The 23,786-nt window shown below is 43.2% G+C and overlaps 1 protein-coding gene across 1 annotated transcript; it reads left to right on the top strand.

Annotated features, from left to right (window-relative positions):
- The first annotated feature begins 439 nt into the window (after positions 1 to 439).
- On the top strand, positions 440 to 2,024 carry TMSB4X (thymosin beta 4 X-linked). Its single transcript, XM_069874537.1, has 3 exons — positions 440 to 546; positions 1,104 to 1,217; positions 1,566 to 2,024. The coding sequence occupies exons 2-3, from the start codon at positions 1,118 to 1,120 to the stop codon at positions 1,598 to 1,600; spliced, it is 135 nt and encodes a 44-aa protein (XP_069730638.1). The 5' UTR covers positions 440 to 546; positions 1,104 to 1,117; the 3' UTR covers positions 1,601 to 2,024.
- The last annotated feature ends 21,762 nt before the right edge of the window (positions 2,025 to 23,786 follow it).

Raw genomic sequence — 23,786 nt, 5'->3', positions numbered from 1 at the left:
AAATGCAGAAATTCGAGTAGCAGTATCATGGAGCTGATCTTGCTCAAGCGGGAGGGGGGCGCACAGAGAGGAACGAAGCAAATCCACCGCACGGCTCCAGCGCTCCAGCATCCCCCCCACCTCCAGCCCCGGCATCTCCCTTGCCTCCCTGCCCCAACCCACCCCCGCCCGGGGATCCAGGGGCAGCAGCCGCCTCCCCGGACAGTCCCGGGGACGCCTCCCGCCTGCCGGGGCGGTGACCGGGACCGAGAGGCTTTCGAGCTGTAGGTCCCTGCGCGTCTGTCGCTCCCGGTCGGGGGTGGGGGGGGATGGAGGGCTGGGCTGTGGAGGGAGGGGAAGGAAGCAAAGAAGGGGAGGGGGGAAAGGAGGGAGGGACGAGAGGGGGAAAAAGGCGGAAAAGCGGCAAAATGGTTCGGGGGTGACATCACCGGCATTTGCATAGGCGCGGGGATAAAACCGCCCCGCCAGCGCTCGCCCTTTATACTGGCGTGCGGAGCGGCGGCGGCAGCGAGCGGCGGGGCTGAGCATCACCGCGCGGCGACACCGGTGGGTCCCGCCGCTCCCTCCCCCCGTCCCCCCACCTCACCCCCCCCGACCCACCCCCTCCGATCCCCCCGGCGTGGGCACACGGGCCCCGGGAGGGACCTCGGGCAGGGTTATTGTCCTGGGGGGGGGGGTGGCTATTGTCCGGCGGGGGGGGTTGTATTGTCTGGTGACCGCGGCGCTGAAGGGTGGCGGCAGGCGGCTTTGTTGCCGTCCTGGGGCTTTATTTTTTTTTAATTAATTCCCCCTTAAGGAGTAAAAAGCGCGCCTGGCGCTGCCCCATTGTGCTCGCAGCGCGCACGCACTGGGAGTTGCCCCCGGGCGGCTGGCGACGCCCTGGATGCTGGATTAAACGAACGTTTTTTGCTTGAAAACGATTTCCTAGAAAACGGCGAGCGTTCCAAACGGGTGAAAATGGCGGGGATGGAGCCTCTTTCCTGGCGGCGTGTGCGGTTTTGAGTTGTTGGGCTTGGCCGCTGGGCGCGGCCGGAGCGGGGCTGGGGGGACCCGGAGCCCCCGCCGGGGATAACGGGGTGTTCTTCCTCCCTTCTGTGCTCCAGAGGGACCTGCCAACATGTCCGACAAGCCAGACATGGCCGAGATCGAGAAATTCGACAAGTCCAAATTGAAGAAGACAGAGACGCAAGAGAAAAACCCGCTGCCTTCAAAAGAAAGTGAGTGCGGGCGGGCGGGGAGGGAGAGGGAGGGAGGGAGGGATAGAGGGAGGGAGGGATAAGGGGAGGGATGGATAGAGGGAGGGGGGCGGGAGGAGACAAAGGGGCGGCAGCCGGGGTGCCGAGGGTGCGGAGCGGGGGGAGGGAGGGAGGATGCGCGGCTGTGGCTGTGCCAGGCGCTGAAATCCTGATCCCAGCCCGTAGTAGCGCTTGAACCGCAATTATTTACATTCCCGTTTCGTTGCGGGTGTTCCCAGCGCTTTTAACAAATCGTAGGAATTGCGTGACTTGTGTTTCAGGTTCTCGATCTTTACTTTTTTTTTTCCTTTTCTGTTTGTTTTCCCTCAGCAATTGAACAGGAGAAGCAAGCGGGGGAATCGTAATGAAATCTGCCCTTCCAAATTATGCACTGTACATTCCACAAGCATTGCCTTCTTATTTTACTTCTTTTAGCTGTTTAACTTTGTAAGATGCAAAGAGGTTGGATAAAGTTTAAAATGACTGTACTGCCCCTTTCACATCAAAAGAATAGAGAGAACTACTGACACTGAATGAAGGCGCTGCCTTTCCCTCTGCCTGTCTGGCTTTGGTCCTGGTGGCATGAAAGAGCTTGCATGTTGATGAAAGAAGAACTTGGGTGGGACTACAGTAAACTAGAGTAACACACGAATAAATGCAAAGCTGTACCGAGGTCCTGCGAGCTGTAAAATGCAGTTAATCGAGTGCCATTTTTTTTTTTGTTCAAATGATTTTAATTATTGGAATGCACAATTTTTTTAATATGCAAATAAAATGTTTTAAAACCTGGATGGTATTTATGTCCTCTATTTGGAGAACTATCAAAGGATATGAAGCATAAAAAGCTGTTACTGAGACACGGGATACCATAAAAATCTTTGGAGATGACTCAAACCTCAGTCACCATTGTCATTTTTTTTTTTTTCATATGTGCTCTCATCTTTAGATAAATTTGGGTTCCTCGAAGCTAGCTTTTAATACAATTACGGTAAAAATTTGCATGTCTTATCATTTGTTAACTGTGAGTATATCACTTTAAATATTTTTTCAATATTCAATGTAGAGATTGATAACGGCAAAAAAATTGGCTACATTTACTGCTTTGCCCCACCCATAGCATAGCTCTTTTAGTAAGAACCACTGCGTACTGTTGCACAGATTCAACCTCAGTTGTATAAATCCATGACTGGTTAAATTAATACTAAGCCTTGTTCTGCTGATACAGTATGTAAAGGAGGATATAATTTCAATTTTAAGCCAAATATGCAACATAAGGTTTTTAATATTTTAAAGCTACTTCAGATAATAATGCCCTAGGCAAATAATTGTTTTACCAAAATGTTAGTCATGTTTTGAACGGTGTTATCATATCTTAGTAGCTACTTGATCCTAAGAATGGGTATCAAAAGACTAGAAAGCTACATTTTCTTTACTAATTCAAAAGAAAGCATTTGGGGGCAAAAATGTCTTAGCTTAGAAAATGAAGATTACATTGAAACCTTTGTGAAAATGGCAACACTCCATGGTGCTTCTTTATGGCAGCACATTCAGGCTTGGGGCACTTGGTTATTTTTACTCAAATAACAGCAGGTAAAATCTGTGATCCAGGGAGGTCAGTAGGAGTTGGCTTTTAGTAGCCATGGATTTAATCCGTTACTCACTTCACTTCTAAGCAAATAATTTAACATTCTGGGGAAAAAAAAGAGTAAGGAGAGTGGTGAACATGGTTCTTCAGCGCCTTAGTTGTATCTTCGGAAGTTGAGACTTAATTTCAGCTAGTTCCTATGAAGCAAAATTAGTCCCTCAGGGGAAGCCTGGGTTTTGCTGAGGCTGCTGGCTTGAGGCAGGTCACAGTAGGTTTGGGTTTTCCTGCTATCAGCTCTCCTTCCATGAGAGCAGTGGGGCTCCCCTACTTGGAGGTTTGGTGGATGCCCATGTTGCTGGAGAGGGAGGAGCCCCAGGGTGCCTGGTATCTGTGGATACAGTTCCCAGCCCCCAACAGTGGAAGATTTGGGAAGTCCTGGTGGCATAAGGACCTGTACAGTAATTTAAACTGATGAGTTTAGGAACAAAGTGAACCATTTCTTGCACTTGTAAATGTTTCAAACTTTCATTTTATTCCCTATATATAATGGGAGAGAAGTAGGAAACTTAACTGAGTTTCTAAAAAGTGAATTAAACAGTCAGCTCCCAGCTACAGATTTTAATCAGGTAACACAGGATGTAACATGACTAAATTCAGAAGCATGCACTCTGAACTGTACGTGTGCAAATGAGTAAAAACCAAAGCAATGTATCTCTGAGAGAAGGAAAGCGTGAGATATACATAGCTTTGTGTGAGTCAATTAAGCGTGTGCTGTAAGCCAACATTCAGCAAAACCGTCATGAGCTATGAGGCCTCTGACCTCAGAATTGGAAGCCCGAAGTGATGAGAAGGCAGTGCTGCCCAAAGGGTACCACCATCTGCAATATGCCTGGTGGTCTCAGGCGCGTGGCAAGAAGTGATGAGACTTAGATCTGTTTTCAGGAGACATGTCAATAAGCTGCTACTACTGCTAGGAGCTCTGTTTCTGGGATCAAGGACTGAATAAAACACGAAATCCACTGGAAAGTAAATCTTGCAGGTCAAATCCAGGAATTGCTGGGTCCTCTCATCCCCAACTTTGCTCATTGCAGCTCTTTGCATATATTCTGAGAAAACTGTGGCAGATATTAGCCATGCTTTGTATAGACAGTGTTGACGTGGTCACATCTGATACCTACTTTTCAGCAATGCAATTGATGACACGAAACACGAAGGCTTGGATGGATCAATTGAAACACTCAGAGCTGTGTCTGTGTTAGCTGTTGGCTGTGGCTAATAAAAGAGATGAATCTCTTTGGCTGTCAGTCTAGAAACTTTCACCAGCAACAAATTGACTAGGAAAAAAAAAAAAAGATACAGCCCAAAACCTGGTTGTGAAAAAGGGTCATCAGAAACAGAAAGGCACATACGGTTTTTGATCTCACATGCTGTGCAGTCACATTATCCCAGCCCTACTAGAGGAAGGCTTTGCCATGTCTGGTGTGCTGCCTCCCCGCCCCCAGCAGAGAGGCAGCTCTGCCCAGGCTATGGGGTGAGCAGCTCAGCTCTTAAGTACTGAACCAAATTCTTCCTTTCTCAGCATTTAAGAAAAGATTTTCTCCTTCATGCACCTCCCCAGATATCAGTAACTATGCATATATTGGACAGAAAGCATATGCTAACAATATCCAAAATAGACTATTGTGGTACTAAAATTAATTACAAAAGTGTGGAGACTGTAATGCAAGCATTTGGGTCTTCTAGGCTATTTTTGTGCAATGCGGAATGTGTGATAAAACACCACTTCCCCTAGTAACCCTTTACTTCCCTAGAAACAGTGTAGAAAAGAGCAGTTCCTATTGTGTATTGTAATCATATATGGCTGCCACATACAGCTGCTGCACAACATAGTTTTATTAATAAGGAACCGTGCGCTAATCCAAGCATCATATAAAATACAACAATCACATAGCACAGCATTCAGTACAATAATTCCACAGGGCTGATACTAAAAGGGGTGTGAAGAAATAAAAAATGCAGCTCATGCTTATTCGTTGATATACAGTAGGATGACTATGCAAACCAACCTATGGCAGCCTTGGCAGAGCTGCCTTCCATGAGATCATCTTTGCGCCAGCTTTGTGCTTTTTGAATTCAACAGGCAAGGCAACAGAATTGTAAATAAAATGGGCTATTTTGCTAATTTGAAGAAAGGCAATTCCAGACAACATATACCCATTATTTGTACACTGTCTGACGGATTAATTTGCTATTGTCCCTGTAATACGATGATTTTTTTTTTTCAAAGCTCTGCTCTTTACCATACAACAATTTCAAAATTCTGTGACTTATGATGAGAAAGACACCATTTTTCTCTGTGTTTTCAGCTGAAATTAATGACCTGAATTCCAGAATTGCTTTTACCAGGTTTTTAAAATGTCAGACCCCTCACTAACTTTCTCTTCTTCCTGCTTAGGAAAAAAGAATCGCAAGCATCGTAGGTTCTGAGAGATGTTTAATTTCGCCTCTGGCTTAATTAGCCTTCAGCATATTGGAAGCACAGCAAAGATGATTTTCTTTATGTTGTTTCTGCAACCACAAGGGCTACAGCATTCCTTTTTTCTTTGTAATCAAAAGCCAAGGTTCTCCAGAGATTTTTCAGTCTCCTGGAGTCTGGTCTTTATGAAAACTGTCAGGCACAATGACATCTATGCAATGTAATGAGGACTGGCAACTGGGGGACTCTCCAACAACTATACCCTCACAATAAGAGGATGCTGGTGACAAAGCACAGTCAAATCGATACCGTCAGTTTCAGGCCATGATATGCAAAGAATGGCAGACTGAGGCTATTAAGAGTAAATAATGTTTTACCTTTTTCTTACATTCAGAACTCCTATGGCCTCAGGTTTTCTGATGGATCTGGATTTATTGCTTACCTAACATATTTTTTCTTTCATCAAAATTTTCAAACAAGTTGGTGGATTTACTCTAATTTAAGTGTATTTCCATCATTTGAATAGTCCCCAAATATTCACACGTCCAATCAAAACATTGTCTTGAAAAAAAGAAAATTAATTCAATTGAACAAAGGCTTCTTGGTGATGAAGAAACCTTTTCCCACTTTTGTAATTCTAATAAATTTATCTTTGGCATATGGTCCAGGACTTGAAATTTGGGCCCGGGGACAGTCTCATGTGACTTTTCAGACATTGCATATTCCGTGAACATTTGCAGTACCCTTTGTTTGCATGGTATGGATGAATATTGAGTACACTTTCAAATTGACTAGAGATGTGTTTGAACATTAAAAAAAAACCCCAAACAAACAACAAACCAAAACCAAGAAAAGGAATGCATTTGCATGTTCTATAATATTTGCCATGAATAATTTAGCTATTCCTAGTATTTTCTAGAGGTTTGAAACTACAGCAGCAACATTCAGTTCTGTATAATAAGACAGCTGAACTAGCTGAAATCTGTTTCTCTTTAGACCAAAAGGATGAAATTCAGGCTTTCAGATGGCTCAAATTTCATCTAACTTATTTTACAGATTTTCATTGCTATTACTTTATGTTTTATTTCCTAGAAGACTCCTTTTCCATACGACATATTACTATGTATGATATGGTTTATATTACTCAGGTATAGCACTTTCAAGTGTTTTGAAAAGGAGAAATATTTCTTCAAACCGTCACTTGCAGCTTTGGAATTTATCTTTAAGGTCCTCTGCACAGCTAGGTTTTGATACAAGATAAAGCAGAGAATTTTGGAATAATAATCTGAAGCAATAATCTGAATAATAATAATAATATGAATAATAATTATCAGAATAATAATCTGAAAAATCATTTACTGGATTAATTTTTCGTGCATCTCGTTTCACCTCATCAGTTCTGTATCATCTGGCTTGTTTAAGTAAATTGTGCCAACAGAGAGATATGCTTCATCCTTCCCTTCAAACTGGGCACCGCCTATCAGAAATGCCACTGACCTGTTCTGCAGTGGGAATAGCAGTCAGTAGTATATACCTGACAAGGTATCAAGTGGTATATTTCCTGGAGGACAGAAATTAAAACTTTTTGGCAAAGGGCTTATAACACTTGCTTACCTCTCTGAAGGATCCTAATTTGATGTTGGACAATTCTATACATGAAAATTAATAGTAGGTAAGATTTTGTGATTCTCTCTGAGACTAGGTAGTTACAATTATCAAAAGCAAGGTATGAAACAGGTAGAAAGACAAAGGAACATTCTCTAACTGATTTCTAGGATGCCACGTGTGTGATTTTATCACATACAAAGGATGTGGCCATATCAAACTCAGACAATAAAAAGAAGATACTAGTTCATACCGCAGTGTCCAATAAAGTTGGGCAAAAGAAAACCTGCTTGGACTTTAATGCTATTTTTTTTTTCAAAGTGTTATGGTAGCACCTCGGCATCTGTCACCACTCTCATAGTGATGAATTTGTTCTATATACCTAACCAAATCTACCCTCTTTCAGTTTAAAGCCATTACCCCTTGTCCTATCACTGCACATCCTTGTAAACAGTCCCTCTCCAGCTTTCTTGTAGCCCCTCCTTTATGTACTGGAAGGCTGCTATAAGGTCTCCCTGGATCCTTCTCTTCTCCAGGCTGAACAACCCCAACTCTCCCAGCCTGTCCTCATAGCAGAGATTCTCCAGACCTTTGATTATCTTTGTAGCCCTCTTCTGGACCCAATCTAACAGATCTATGTCCTTCTTCTGTTGAGAACCCCAGGGCTGAATGCAGTACTCCAAGTAGGGTCTCATGAGAGTGGAGTAGAGAGGGAGTATCACCTCCCTTGACCTAGTAGTACTTTTGATGCAGCCCAGGATATGGGTGGCCTTCTGAGCTGCAAATGCACATTGCTGGGTCATGTTGAGCTTCTCATCAACCATGACCCCCCAGGTCCTCTCTTCAGGTCTGCTCTCAGTCAATTCTCCACCCAGCCTGTATTTGTGCTTAGGACTGTCCAGCCCATGTGCCAGACCTTGCACTTGAGCTTGTTGAATTTCATAAGGTTCACAAAGGCCCACCTCTTAAGTCTGTCAAGGCCCTTCTGGATGGCATCCCCTACCTCCAGTGTCAACTGCACACACCACACCTTGGTGTGGTCGACAGTCTTGCTGACGGTGCACTTGATCCCACTGTCCATGTCTCTGACAAAGGGGTGAAACAGCATCAGTTCCAGTTCTGACCCCCAAGGAACATCACTCATCACTGATCTCCACTTGGACACTGAGCCATTGACAGCGACTCTAAATGCAACCATCCAGCCAATTCCTTATCCACAGAGTGGTCCACCTGTCAGATCCATGTCTCTCCAATTTAGAGACAAGGATATTGTGTGGAACTGTGTCAAATGCTTTGCAGAAGTCCAAGCAGAGAATGTCAGTGATCCCCAATCCTGTGTTTTGCTGCCCTGCTGAAAGATGAGAACAGTGGTTGGCATTGGTATCCCCTTGCCACCCTGGGGTCAGGAGGAACACAGAGAACAAATTTTGTTAAAACAAGGACAGCAGTAGAAAGAGAACTTTCTAAAAGCAGAGGGGACTGGTAAGTTGAGTTGAAAGAAGCTGGGAAAAAAAGCCTTTTCTTGTTATTTGTTCTTGCTAACTTCAGTCTTTCCTTGGGACCTGTGTTGGAAAACATACTTCAAAATATATAAGAACTTTCTTAAAATTTGTATATTCCATATAATAAGTACTGCCAATATGGCTTTTTATCAGGGAAACTTCAGTCACGCAGAGAAATATTGTAAAATTATTGAGCCCTACCAGTACTATGCAGAAATATAGACCAGCTGTAGCCTTACCAGTGCTGGGTTTAGGACTGCTTTGCATCCCAGGAATGGGGCAAACCAGCTCATATTAAAAGCATTACTTAAAGTTTCTAATTACTAGATTAAGGGTAGTACACTGTGTATGAAGGCTTTTCTTGACAGGGTGCCTGATGGCTAGGTCTTTAGAAAATCTTGTCCTTGGATTAGTTCAAAGGCCAGAAGATCCTATGAGAAGTCATCATAGAGGGTATATTAAAATGGCTTCCATGAGAAAGCATTGCACAATGAGTGTAATGCAAACATTCCTATTCCCTAGCAGTAACAAAAAAAGCATTATAAGAAATGGGGCGGGTTGATAAAGACATCAATAATTTTAGTCCCACTATATTGCTTCAGCATGAATTAGGAATAAGAAAACTCCTAGCAGCTGAGTTATACCTCACTGCTCTGACATGTTAGGGTAAGATAGATGGATCCCAGACAGTCTCATCTCTGTAGATCGTGACTGCAAAAGCAGCTCGTGCTTGCTTGGGTCACACAGAGAACATCACTCCCGGGAAGAACTTCACGTTTCTTTAATTCTTTTTTTATTTTTTTTTTTAGCAATTTTAATTAACACTCTGGGAGACACACAAAAATCTGCTTCCTTCTTTGCTTTTGGTAGTTGGCTTGCCAGCATTTAGTGGAGGGGGAAGGGGAAGCTCTGAAAATAAGTGACACTATTGTAGATGAAATGACTTCTTGGTATGAGGTGATGCCAGGAGGGATACAGATGAAAAACCTTTCTGAGAGAGATGCAGCCTTTTACAGGGGGCCGTACATAGCCTGTACGTACCCATGTATGGCTGCTTCCCCCATACTTTGCTTGTTAAAGTCATCTCTGCTGTATGTGGGAGGTGTGGGTTACACTGAGAAATGCCAAAGTAGCTCTCGAGTCCTTGCTGCATTTTAAAGGTTAAAACTAGGAACAGTCTGGCATTCTCTGAAAGGCCTTTAAATGGAGCAGAGCTGTTTAATCACATGCATTGCAGCACGAGCACAGTCTCTTCTATATCCTTTCCAACTGGTTTTTGTGAGTTGATAGGTGCTGAGTTTTTTTCTCAGCAAAGGCCATGCTGTGGCTAGCTATCTGCAGTTTGTGCTCTCGAACATCAAAAAAATATGGCAGAGAGTGTTCTAAGACTAGGAATGATTTCACACAATTTTTGCTTTGTTAGCCTGAAAAGGTACTGAATAAGGATAACATATTTAGGGATAATGCTAACAGAGCAGTTAGGTGTTCACAGCATCCCATGAGAATTCCTTCTTTGCTGAAGTTCAGGGCCCTATGAGGCACAAAGGTGTTGAGCAGGTGTGGTTGCCTTTATTTCAGTGAGTTTTCTGGATGTTTAAGGCACTTACACATCAAGTCATTTTTTATTTGAGTGCCTAATTAAGGATAATAAAGTAGTTTTAGTCCCTTGCAACTCCCCACCCCCCCATTCATATTAGTTTGTATGGGGTTTCTTAGGCAGGGCTCTGTTGCAATGAGCGCTTCTCAGAAGGAATAAAAGTAATCCTTTTTGCATGACATATGAAGTGCAATTGGATATTTCAAGTTTTTCTCTTCTCACTACCTCCTTTCACATATTCTTATTTTTCACTGAATCCTGTTTCCTTCCTTAAATTTGTTCCCCTTCTTCTGGATAGGCACTCTAATAATACCACTCTTCTGTACCCAGAAAGCTTGGTTTTCTCTTTAGCCTTTGTTTGTCATACCCAAACTGTGGGTGTACCACCCCTGCCAGCAACTACTCCCTTCTTCAGATTATGTGTATGACTCCATTATGCAGTCAAATTGTCTGTCAGATTGCTTGGTGTCTCCAAATCTCTCATTCTCAGCAGGAGCCTACTGCCAACTTTTTGACAGTGGGACTCCATCAAATATTTTCTGCTTGAGACGTCTATGGCTTTAAAATACTCCCAGTAAAATCTTCGCTCTTTCCTTTCCCCTCCTTCTGAAATGGCCAAAACTGGTCCCTCAGGGCTGACCCAGCAGAGGAAGCAGCAGCGTGTCAGCAAACTGGAAGGGTTACATGCTGTGTAGGCTGCCCATCAGGAAGAAAGTGCTCTTATCTAACCTTTATGCAGTCCTTCCCCTTGTTCATCTCAGCTTCACAGCAATAAGTTCTAGGGTTTTTTTTATAAGCTTGTTTATTTCTACTGTGGAGTCCCTAGACTTATTCTTTTTCACGCTGCTAGCCAGCAGTTGGAAGGTTAACAATGCAGTCAGTTACCAGTGGCAACATACTAGTGTTGTTAATCCTTCCCACACATCTTCAGATCTACTGACATTTGAAACATCTAGGCCTTTTCTGTTAGCTTTATCAGTGTAATTATGTCTTGGAATATCTTCTTTTCCTACATGTCATCCTCCAGGAGTGCTCAGACAACTATATGTGAGGGATATATATGGAAGGAGAAAGAAAGAAGGAGGCTGAAGTTATAGAGAAAGAAAGGAAGCCATTGCAAATCATTCACTGGGGGATTTGAAGGAGCAATATCACATATTAATAGTTGCAACCTAACAGCGGATTATTGATCCTTTCAAATCATTTTAGTGTGTCACCTGTGAGCTGCAGGTCAGGTTGTGCCAGTGAAATTAATTACATTTTATATCAGTACTGCATGCTTGTCTTGCACAGCAGGGATACGGAGGTGCTGTATGTCCTTCTTGTCAGCAGTGCCATAAACTTACAGACCATGTGCAGCAAGACTGGCATACATGCTAAAGCAAACGTATGAAGTCTCCATATGGAGTCCAGTGAATTGTTATCACTTCTCATTAGAGTAAACAGGACAGGAGGCGGCTTTGCTACTGGTCAGGATTTGATCTGATGCAAAATTGACCTGAGTGAATGAGAGACCCTTTTGTTACACACATGCACATACCAAAGATGCGATTTCCAAATGGAGTGTGCTTCTAAATGCTGAGAGAATAAGGGTCCTACTATTTCACTGAGTTTCTTCTGCCCTGACCATTGCTTTCCTTAGTGGCTAAGACCACTGTTAATTCTGCAGGACTTTTTGGGAGTCCACCCCAGTACAGGCAACAAAACGGAGCTGCAGGTGATGGGAAGGGTGACCATGATTTCAGCTGGGTACATTCAAGGAAACAGCAAGCCCCAGATAGGGTCCAGCCTTTGGCAACTTTCTTCTGTGCAGCCCCACAAAGGAGAGCAGTGGGAAAGGGCAATCCTCCCATGTCCAGCTCTGGCAAATGATCTAGAGTAGCTGGCCATTTTTGTTACTTGCTGCTGGCCAAGAAACAGTAAGGAGGGGACTACCTGGAGCACTGATTCTTCTGGGATAGAGTGCCTTGCCCATCATCCTTCACACAGAGCTGCATCCAAAGGTGCGTGCACCATTAAAAGACAGATAGGAAGCTGAAGTAGTGTGCAGTACTTAACATCGGCTTTAAAATTCCCTTTCATTGATTTTTATATTGAAGTGATATAGCTTACATCAGTGTTGGATTATGGGCATCTTAATCAGATGTGTCTTCAGGCGTTGTATCTTTCTAAAATGTTATCGATCTTAAAAGAAAATGGGCCATGAGAGAGAACAAACTCATAAAAAATTATGATTGTGAAGTAATCACTAGGAGTTTACGCGCTTTCCACTCCTGTATTGCAGGCTATTTATGGGACAGGCATACTCCAGGCTGAGCAAAAGTGGCAGTAACCAGAGGGAGTAATCACATGAGTAAATGCCATACAGATGAACAAAGATTTGGCAGGATTAAATACCCAGTTCTTCTCTGCTCAGATAAATAAATTTATGATGTGATCAAGGCCTGTGCTTTCGTCTTTGCGAATGTGAATTTCAGCCATATACACTGAATTCTTTCAAAAGATGTAAAAGAGTCTGTGAAATTATCTTTGCAATATGTCTTCATGTTAGTGGGCCCTTACAGATTGCTTCTTTCATAAATGCAGAGTATAGAATTTTAATCTGGTAATACTGTCCACTACCTTCAGTTGCTATTCTTACTTTTGACAGTAACAAAGTCATTATTACCAATTATGCACAATTTATTCATAGTTTATTGCTTACATAGAAGGGGGTATCTCACAGGCAGACTCTCCTTCCTTGTACGCGAAACAGTATTTCCAATGAGGGAGACAAACACACTTAAGCCCTTATGGACACTGAAACATTGCAGTACTTGATAGATGAAGAAATATCTGCAGTGTAACTTTGCAGTTATCAGATTTATTAGTGTGTATACTGTTCTCCTTAAGGCAAATTATACACATAGAGTATAAAAACTGATTGCTTATTTGCATATGCCATTTTTGGTAAAATTTTAAGAATTACTCTGTTTTTGACTGAGCTGACAAATATTTTTGATGTTAAATCATGCTTCAGTTTTATCTCAAAAAGCAAGGAGGTGTTCAGCTATCTACTGCAGACATTTGTATTGACTTTAAAAGGGTACTTGTCTGCTACTGTTAGTCTTTCAGTTTGTGAAGAAGTTAAATGACCGAACCAGCCTAAAATAAATGGTGCAGATACCCTTATAACAAAAACTTGTTATTGAACGTTTTGTCTTGTGGGTTACATTTCAAATACTCAGCTGGTTACATTTCAAATACTCGGCTCTGCAAATGGAGCTCAGATCATCTGTGGAAATTTAAATCCACTCTAAGCCTTGACAAATCATTGACTGCCTGATATTACTAGGCTTGGTTAGGAAAAGGAAAGTGCCTACATGGATAGCCTTTTTTACAAGCAGAAGGAAAAGAATGTTTCTTCTGTGGAAATAATTGTCTCTGCTCCTCATTGCCATCCCCACTCCTCATCACCACCCCTGTCTCTCACAGGTGATGAGGCTGGTCCTGACTGAACAGCAGTCCTTCTTTTCCTCATCCCTCGGCAACCTCAGCAACCAGCAATGCACTCACCAAAATGAGAAGGTACTCTGAGGCTGCATTATTATTTGTTAGAGCAATGTTTCATTTCCAGTTACATGTTTGTCTAGGGCTAGACAAGAGGTGCTAACTCAACATAGACACATAAGGTACCACCTTCTACTTCCTCTCGGTCTTACTGAGCTTGTTCTTTGCTTTTCAAGACACTCAGACACAGGCGCATTAAGGCAATGATGACTTTTTAAAAAACCCACACTTTTAACTCAGTCAGTAGTTTAACTGACAAGAATATACATACTTTACCACCTTCAGAAAGCAAGCATGAATATATGAGGATTAGAAGAAGTCTTGACTAGGCAGTGGTTCTATTAGTCTCATCTTTTAAATATTTTTCTCAGTTGTGACCAGTGATTTTGTTTCACATTAAGAAGTTGTATCTCTGCAGCAAAGTAATAGAATCGGAAATTAGTAACTGCCTTTTTCCCATGATGTCTTATGAGCCTCTAATTTCATCTCTCCTTTATCACCTGTCCTCTACTAGGTCTTCTAGTTAGTTTACCTTAATAGTAAACATTCAGTCACTTTAGAGCAGCAGTGGAGCTTGTACCATACAAATGTACAACTTTGTTATGCAGTATGCACCTTTGATTTTTATTTTTGATATAATTTCAACAGATGTTGGTATTAGCTAGGATTTCCATTTAGAACAAAAAATTTGGGACAGGACAATGCCTTGTTTTTTTCTCTTATGAATATTGAAATTTATGCATGTTATTTTATTGCTTACAGCTTTTGACTTCAGGGTGAGAGCATAAAAACTTAGTCCACTTTAGGCAAAACAATCAGCAAAACCATTATGAATGATGTGTCTGATAAATTCTCCATGGAATGAACTGAATATTGAGGGTTGTTACTGTTATTAACTTCATACTGTCTTGATTTTCTCCCAATAACTTCAAAGAACATTAAAATGTGTGTGGCTCATCTCCCATGTTAAAACATCTAACTTACGTTCTTATCTTGTTTTGTCTAGGTCCTGCTCAATTGTTTGAGTAGGAGTATTTCATATAGGTCCATATGCTGGGCAAATGCTGTATTTAGCAGCGTATGTATGGAAGCCCCCCAGAGTATTAAATTCGCAAGTCCTAAGTATAGACTTTCATAGTTATGTGAAGCACATATAGGTGATATATACCCTTATATTCCATGTTTAGCATTTGCCTAAACCTACTGCCTTTATAAATATGATTTTCTTCCTTCTTTGTCTTTCAATTCTTGAGTTTATTCCCATGTGTTTTCTGACTGATTTACTCTACACTTCTTTGTGCGGTTTGTAAGAACAGACCCTTGAGACCCACGCACACAAGTGAAAGCAAAGGATTCCAGAGTGTCACAGAATCACAGAATCACAGAATAACCAGGTTGGAAGAGACCCACCGGATCATCGAGTCCAACCGTTCCTATCAAACACTAAACCATATCCCTCAGCACCTCATCCACCCGTGCCTTAAACACCTCCAGGGAAGGTGACTCAACCACCTCCCTGGGCAGCCTGTTCCAGTGCCCAACGACCCTTTCTGTAAAGAATTTTTTCCTAACATCCAGCCTAAACCTCCCCTGGCGGAGCTTGAGGCCATTCCCTCTTGTCCTGTCTCCTGTCACTTGGAAGAAGAGGCCAGCACCCTCTTCTCTACAACCTCCTTTCAGGTAGTTGTAGAGAGCAATGAGGTCGCCCCTCAGCCTCCTCTTCTCCAGGCTAAACAACCCCAGCTCTCTCAGCCGCTCCTCATAAGGCCTGTTCTCCAGCCCCTTCACCAGCTTCGTTGCTCTTCTCTGGACTCGTTCCAGAGCCTCAACATCCTTCTTGTGGTGAGGGGCCCAGAACTGAACACAGTATTCGAGTGTCCATGCAAATCAACTGAAGGAGGAGGCTGTAGTGCATATCTTGTAATTAAAAAGTGTGCTTAGAGCGTCAACAATATCAATAACTGGTATTAACAAAAAAAAAAGTAAAACTTTGAATTGCATTGTCATTTCTTTTGTTTAAACTGTAAACTGCCCTGAGTGCCTGGACTGTCTTTTACATTATGTAGGCTCTCAGAAATCACTCAGCTTGCCCAAGTAGAGCCAGACCTGCAAAAGTAGCCAGTTAATTTGAACATATGTATGCATTTGAAACCGTGGCTTTTCGTAGGAGTTCTAGTTGTTCTGTAAAATCGCCCTTATAGAACTAGGCATTTAAAAATTTGTCTCAGGTCAAATTTGAAAAAGCCGGCCCTGTGGAGCCTACCATGCCGTTCTAGGTGCAGTGGGATCTATAGGTGTTATGATGGGTTGAGGAATAAGCATCAGCTCTCCTCTTCCAGTAGATAATTCAATATAGGCTTAACTCAGTGTGTACCTAGGTCAATTTTACTCTGTTTATTTTGAGAGACTCGCTCATTTCTATATTACAGGGCATTGTCAGATCCCTTCCTCTTAGTATCTTTGTTCACAGTTAGCAAAATTCCCAGTTACTCTATGACATTATTGTACTAATCCTGACAAAACCAAGATCCTATAGTCCCATTTTAGTTTAGTTTTTGCTGGAAACTTCCCTATTGGTTTTGTTCTCATTAGCTGAACCTATGGATAGGGATTTCCAAAATAGTTCAAAATTGTTTCTGTTTGATTGGGTAGTTGTGCTGGATATTTTGCCCTTTGTTTGATAAGACACAGGCAGCCTTATCATACATTTTATGAATCATTAGCCATTAGGCTTTCATAAGACCTTGAGTTAGCATACTGGGAACTATTTGTCTGCACACAAAAGTAATGAAGCAAAAGAGGAAATGCAGCCCAAAGCCTTCAAGCTGACAGAATTCTCCTTAACAAAAACATATTTTTGTGCATGGTACCTCGGATCCATCATTATTTACCTGGAATCCTGACTAAAAATGTACTTTAGAAAACCAGGCATTGAAATCTGCTATGTGGGGTTCTGTGTCTTCACTGGAAAAGTTTAGAGGTGCGCAAATTGAAAAGGATTTTCAAGTCCCTGCCTTCTTACAGAAGTCGCTCCTCGCAGGATGTGCCCTGGCAGAGCAACAGTGTGTAAGGAGCATGGTGATACTGGGACCGGAGTACGCAGGAGGTCACATGCTGCCAGGCACTGGTGCGATGCCAGAGGAATACCAGCCTCAGGTCTGGTTCCAGGGAACAGCCTGGCAAGTAGGTTTTACCCATTTTAGGCCACGCTTACACATTTAACAACAAACCAAGTTTAAGTAGTCCTGCCACCTTCTCCTCATTCCCAAACCCTGCTGAGTTACATTCCTGCCAGTGCCATTTTCCACTGAGCTGCCAAAGCTGTTGGTATGGGCACATAGTGACCCCAACTGCAATGAAAACCACTCAAAACCATTTTCTTTTCTGGCAAGAGCATTTCCCTGCTCCGCCTCTCTGAGCAATCACATGGAGAGTTGCACCAGCTCAACAGAGAGGTGCCTGAGGGAAGCAGAGAGAGAAGCACTGGAGCCCTCCAGCAGTAACTGGGGCTGGAAAACTGGTGAAGCCAATGCACCCACAGTGGTACTGCAGTTTTCCACATTAGTTGAATGGAAGTTTCCACTTTGCTCATTATTTGGTCTCCAAAGGTGCTTAACCGTCAGCAAGTGCTCTGTCATTTTGGCTATTGTAACGCTAAAAGATCAGGGGACTCTAGTCTTTGGTACTTATGTAAGTATACTTATAATATGTGACAGAGAAGAGAGTTGCTGCTACTTTGGCCCATATTGTACTTCTGTGCTACCTGCTGGGTTCGTCATTAGATCTAATGTCCTCCTTTGAAATAGCTGAAAGAGAGGCTAAGTATGACAGATTTGTTCTGAACCTCCCACCAAGATGTTACTTCCAGTTTCAGCAGCTATTTGTTCCCTTTCCTTTGGCTTGTTCCTTCCCAGATTTGCCATTCCCTCCCCATGATATGGGGCTCTGCACCGCAGGGAAGCGGAGGCAACAGCCTTCGAGAAGGAATGTAGCTGACTGCAAAACAGTACAGTTGGGTGTGCTTTGCACCTTCTCTTGCCTGCTAAGCATATAATTTGCACCCTCTGAGCAATGGATTCTCCTAAACTCCTACTCCCGTGTACTCAGTGAGACTAACTGATACATAATTTATGGCTGCTCAAGTGGGGACCACAGGACTCAGCTGACTCAGAGCTGTCAGCTCCCTGCCAAGGGGCAAAACGAGAGGTGTGAGTTACAGAAGGTAGAATTCAAAACTACGCCACTCACAATTAATAGCAAGCTGAGCCTACCATAAGGCAAGCAGATGGATGTGGTGCCCTTTGGTTCTCTCCAGCTACAAAAGTAAATCCTTTATCTTGAGTCATGCCTAGCAATGGTACAATTATTTCTGGACCACCATCAGGACATCACTGATACAACAATCATGTCTGTGGTACAACCACTGGCAATTACTTGTGGCAGCAGTATGTAGCACTGTGTTTAGACTCATTACTTTTTATTTTTAGATGTTTTTGCAGCTGAAATTATAATTTTATAATTTCTAATAAGACAGAGCGTGACTATGTTTGAGTGCTCAACCTGAAATACACCCGAGGACCCTAAATTTCAGTAAGCACCGAGAAGTTTCTCTGCCGAAGTGAATCACATGCAAAATCAGAAGGACACTCCAAATGTACATTTTTTTCAATACTCTTGTCCAGACACCTGCATATATTTCATAGACATTGCTGCCCACAGTTGTATAGTTTGCAAATATTTACACTCGTTGGTGTGTTGTTCAAGGAGTAAGCTGGTATGAAGCTTATCAATATTGATGTGACAATGAGTGTGCATTATTGTTGTGTGTTGATTGTATTAATATGTGTTGGCTGTGTGATGTTAGTAGAAATGGGACCCTGAGATACATCTTGAGAGACTCTATTGGAAGGGTGAGATCCCAGCACTTATTTTAGAGTCATGGAGTCATAGAACGGTTTGAGTTGGAAGGAACTTTAAAGATCATCTATTTCCAACCCCCCTACCATGGGCAGGAATACCTCCCCCTGGACCAGGCTACTTAAGGCCCCATCCAACCTCGCCTTCAACATCTCCATGAATGGGGCAGCCACAATTTCTCATCTCACCGCATCCTGTCCCATGGAATCACACAATCACAGAATGGCTGAGATCAGGGGTCTAATTCTTAGGCAAAACAGTGTATGAGGACAGTGCTGAGGCTCTCCATTCAGCCAGTAGAGAGAAACATTTCTCTCTGAAGACATAGACTAATCTAAGGTTTTCCATTATTCTAGGCAGGTATACAACTGCTGCTGTCCCTTCCCATTCTCCTGCACCCACCACCTCTGTGTGGGTTACTGCTGACATCCTTACCTCTTCGTGAACTTTGCTGTCTTACAAGTGGCCCGTGCCACTTCCCTGCTTCTGTGGTCTCTCAAGAAGGTTATTTTATTCTACAACAAGCCATTAGAAGAGGGTATGTATTGTCGTGACTTTTATGCTTCACTGGAATTTTTTACCTGACAGATGACCATGGAAAATTTCCCTGTTCTTTTAAGATATACAGCCAACGGGAGACACAGCAAGAGGCTTTGGTGCTGATTTCCAGGACACTTGGGTAGGATTACAAAGCTCTGCTTTCCCCTCTTCCTCTTGTCACAAGCAGTTGTGAAATATGCTCAACATTTGACATGGCCGCAGCTGAGCAGTTGCCTATTCAGATATGGGCTGCATCTGCCTCAAGAGACACAGGTGGAATCTGAGCCATCTGTCTAATGCTAAATGCAGAGACACCCGGGGATTGTGCCCTTATATGACTTTTTCTTTTATCTCCTTCAAATAAATAGATTAACCATTCTTGAATTTCTTGTAGGTTTGAAAACAATGGAGGGCTGGAAACTGCAGCTAGGAAAATGTTTCTGAGGGCTCCTAAGTACAATAAGATCATTGAAATACTGGAGCAAGTCCGGTGGAGAAAAATTATGGACTGGAGCACATGATATAAGAAGAAAGGCTGAAACAGCAACTGGGTTTGTTCAGCCTAGAGCAACCCAGCCTTAACAGAGAAGATGGAGCTACTCTTTCCACCATCAAATTGCAAATGGTTAGATATTAGAAAAAAGGTTATGACTATCAGTATACTTAAACATTGGAAACAGAGACTGGATAATGTCCATCACTGGGGATCTTCAAAGTTCCAGGATGCTTAAAAGCATGTGAAAGTATTAAGGCAAACAAATGTGTTTCTTGCATTTGAACATTCTTACCTGATACGTAGGTATCATTTTTCATCTATGCAGTGCCGTGATGACCATTAATTTGCTGCCTGTGGCAGGGCTATCTTTCTGACTCTGACATCTGGAACAGAGAAGTTCCTCCAAACACCTCACAGGCTCAAGGAGCTAATGGCTCCTTCTCCTACCTAAGGCTGCAAACCCAAGCCCATACCCATATCAGCCAGTGTCCTTGACCTATATTCCTTCTGCAAAGGTCTTTGCCCTGACATACAAGCTTATGGAGTCAGTTATCATTTGTTCTTTATTTAAGAGCTATTTGGCTGGAGTTGAGTTTACCTACCTCATGAGCTCTCAAAGCTCCTTCCAGACTTATTTTCCACAGTTATGCACTATAATACATTAACCAAAAGTACTAGCTCAGCCAGGCTAATGTTTAAGGGTTCGCATAAGGGAAAGCCATGAATTGATGGAGCAAGGCAGAGGTCAGGAAGATGGAAGTTTGGACAGACTTGGAGGACAACACATATAATCTGTTCATTACACACACAGGAAGTCTTTACTGACTCAGTAAGAATTCAGACACCTGGAGGCATACATGTGGTGCAGGGAATATTGATAACTGCATTGGAAGCCAAAATTTTGTGCTGTCAAACTGGCATACCTAATTTTATTGCACAACATGACAATGACAAACAAGTTTAAGATCCTTGACCTGGAAGATTAATAAAACACAACAACTGATACAGTATCAGACAGTACAAAACGTAGTAAAAAAATAAAAACAAAAGGGGCGTGGTTTCATAGAGGGATGAGTCACAGGTAATTTAAGGGACCTTGGAGTAGTTTCTACCAGCTTTGTCAGGCACTTCAGTGTGCGACACCTTAAACCCTGCCATCACTTCTGGCCAACTTATTAAAGAGCTATTCTGTTGGACGGGAGACAAGTATACAAGGAAGAAACTTGTCCCTTCGGTTGTATGTAGCAATGTGAGTCAGACATGCTTCTCTGGAAGCACCTCTGTTTCACCCTGTTTGTTATGAGGGACTAGGAAGGTGGATTTGGCCCCTGGCCATGCTGCAAGGGTGTGGATGTCTGGCAGGGCAAACGGCTGTCTAAGCATGGTGAAATCCACTGGCACAGCTTTAAAGATGACTTAGCGTCTATGGGGTAGGTGTGCAGTGGTGTTGCAGCTTCCACCCAGCCGGGTTTTCACTCACATGATCCCTCCGCATCATTTTGATCACCAAGTCTATGGGCACAGGCTAGGGCTACAGAGGTGGGAAAGCCTCTGAGGCACTGTCATTGGGCTAAGAGCTGCTACCGAGACACCACACACCACGCTGTGCGACCATCAATCCACCAGGCAATAAACTGAGTAATATTTGATATGATAGATGGAAGGCAAAAGTGAATGCAAATAACACGTCTGTACCTAGTGCTCCCAGATCTCCTTGCCCTTTAAACTCACCAGAAAACCTCCACGGATGTGGTGGCCAAGACCAGGTTTGCAGCCACCCTCTAGGTGATGGTGGGACAGGGTGGTGCCACTACTGGTGCTGCAAAGTCTTTGCTTTCGACCTTTTGTCCTTGAATGCTGCTGCTGCTGCTTGTATTTTAGGTGCTTATGGGATGCTAACAAATGTTGATGGTTAACCTCAGCTGTCTTGTGCTCATAGCAGCAACCGCCAGTGACGTTTATCGTATGTTTGGCTTTCAAGCATGGGGAGCACTGAAGTGTGACAGGAAGTGAGGAGAAAATGTGTGCAAAAACAGGAAAAGGAGGGGAAACTGGGTGTGAATTTAAGAGGCATGGGCTGTACTGGACAAGACTGAAGGCCAGACGGAGCCTCAGGGTGGAAGAGGTGAGGTGGCACATGATCTCAGATGAGATGCAGAGGATAAATACAGGCAGCAATCAGGCTATTCTGTCCCTTCTACCAGCAGTATAATTCTGCTTGGCATGACAGTGCCACACAGGATTGTGAGGGGCTGGGAATCTTTATTTTCATTCTGTGAAAATGTTTGATATTTCAGAGCTGGAAAGCACCCAGCTAGAAGATGGAGGGAAGAACCAGCTCCAAAGTGACTGGAAATTCCTAGCTTAGGTACAGAAGTAACTCTTCTCTGTACACTGGTACTTGGGAAAAAGGAAGTATTCAAAATTTTCTCAGGAAAAAGAGTTTTCTGGAAAATGTTGAGCATGGATAAGATCAGAGGTAGTTGGAGAAAGGCCTTTCCTCTATCCTTCTCATTGCAGGGACTTGCAGAGGACAATCCTTACACTCACAGCTTCTTCACAGAGGCATATGCTAGCTCTCAAAATACAGTTTGGGCAGGACTCTGAGGCTCCACAGATCTGCACATGGCCTCTGAGAGAGGCCATGAGCATCAGCAGAGGGTGAGAACCACCAGCCTTGTCCTGCAAATCAACTACAGTCAAGGAGTGATGATCCTTCAAAACTTATCATACCGGGTTGTATCCCAGGAAATGGTTTGAATCCCAAGGAAATCAATAAGTCCTAATTGTTCAGAAGCCATTCATGCAGAAAGTAAGGCTTTTCAGTGCAGAGAGTGATGAATGTAATCCATTGTTGTTGCTGCCACTGCCACTACTATTATTACTATTAATAAATAATAGCTCATTCTTCTCAATAATTGCTTTGAAATGTTTCCCTGGTAGAAGATGGATCAACTGCTTTTCCTGAGATAGGTATTTTTCTGACCCCTTGTGCTGTCATGTGTTAGGGCAAAATAAGGCATGGACCCTCTGGCCTGTTGACTGGCAGCTGAGAGGCTCTGCTAGCATCCTCTCCCTAGAGCTGCTCTCCCCAGCAGTGCTCTGGCACATAGGAGGGATCGCTGCTAGACTGCTGGCAAAGGACAGGAATGTAACCAGTCCTATAGATGGGGATTTATTTAGTTCAGGATTTTGAAATGAGTAACACAGCAGGCACACCCTCCCAAGCCTCAGTCCTGTGAGAGGAAAAAAACAAAGTGCCCCAACACATGTGAGGCTGTCCTTGGGAAAGGGATGTATTTCCTCTTGCTGCAGGCTTCCCGCTGCAGTTGTAGGGTTGCGCAGAGGGAGGCATAGCATGGTCCAGCATGAGGCAGCAGAACAAAAATGCCCTGTGTCTCAGGCACACGTAGCTGCACGTAGCTGCTATTGGGTCATTCTTACTACCCGCTTTTCTTACTGCTAACAAAAGGTGTGTTGAAAGTGAAAAGACTGATTTCCTGAAAATGCAGTCATGCTGGCATTGTGCTTTGCCAGAGAAATTGCTTGTGGGGCAAGCGGCATTCACGGATGAAGGAGGCATTTGGGCAACCAGTTAGGACAAGAGGGACATCCCCTCCTGAGCAACCTGTGGGACATGTCCTAGCAGCCCTACTAGCACCTTTCACCCTTATTTGTATCCCTACAATTCAGTCTGAGGCCTGCTCTGGCTTACACCACTTCTTCATGGTGTCAGCAAAACTCGAAGCACCAAGAATTCAGCTCTGATCATACTCGCTGGGCCCTTTCATTCTGGGAAGCCCAAAGATGGATGCAGTGGAGGAGCTCGCACCAGTTCCCTGTGCCAAATGGGCACTCAGCCTCAAATGGTGCGACTCGGACTATGGGGTGTTTGTATGTATCCATGAGTGTTGCTTCTACCAAAAAAGGTACTAAATAGGCACTGTGCTCCCAAGGTGCGAGACTAATGGGAATCCTTTGAGACGCTGACTTTTCATGAGACGGAAACCCCTCCCCCACAAGCAACAGCTTTGATAGCATTTAAAGCTAGTAGTACACATCCCAGCAGAGCTTACTTGAAATGGGAAATGACTGCATTTTAATTTGATTTTCATGTAAAGGGTGCTAAAACTACATTTTCTTAAAGCAGTCCTTCACTATTTACTGCTTTCATGCTCGATGCTTAATTTCTTTCACATCCTAGTTGGTTTTGTGTTAATTGTAGTATAACCTCACTTAGGCAGGGAAAAATAAGGTATTTTGGTCCTTCCACTGCTTTGCTCA

The sequence above is a fragment of the Phaenicophaeus curvirostris genome, chromosome 1 (genome assembly GCF_032191515.1).
Source record: "Phaenicophaeus curvirostris isolate KB17595 chromosome 1, BPBGC_Pcur_1.0, whole genome shotgun sequence".
Classification (NCBI taxonomy): domain Eukaryota; kingdom Metazoa; phylum Chordata; class Aves; order Cuculiformes; family Cuculidae; genus Phaenicophaeus; species Phaenicophaeus curvirostris.
Note: the sequence above shows the minus strand (reverse complement) of the source record. Positions and strands in the feature narration are given on the sequence as shown.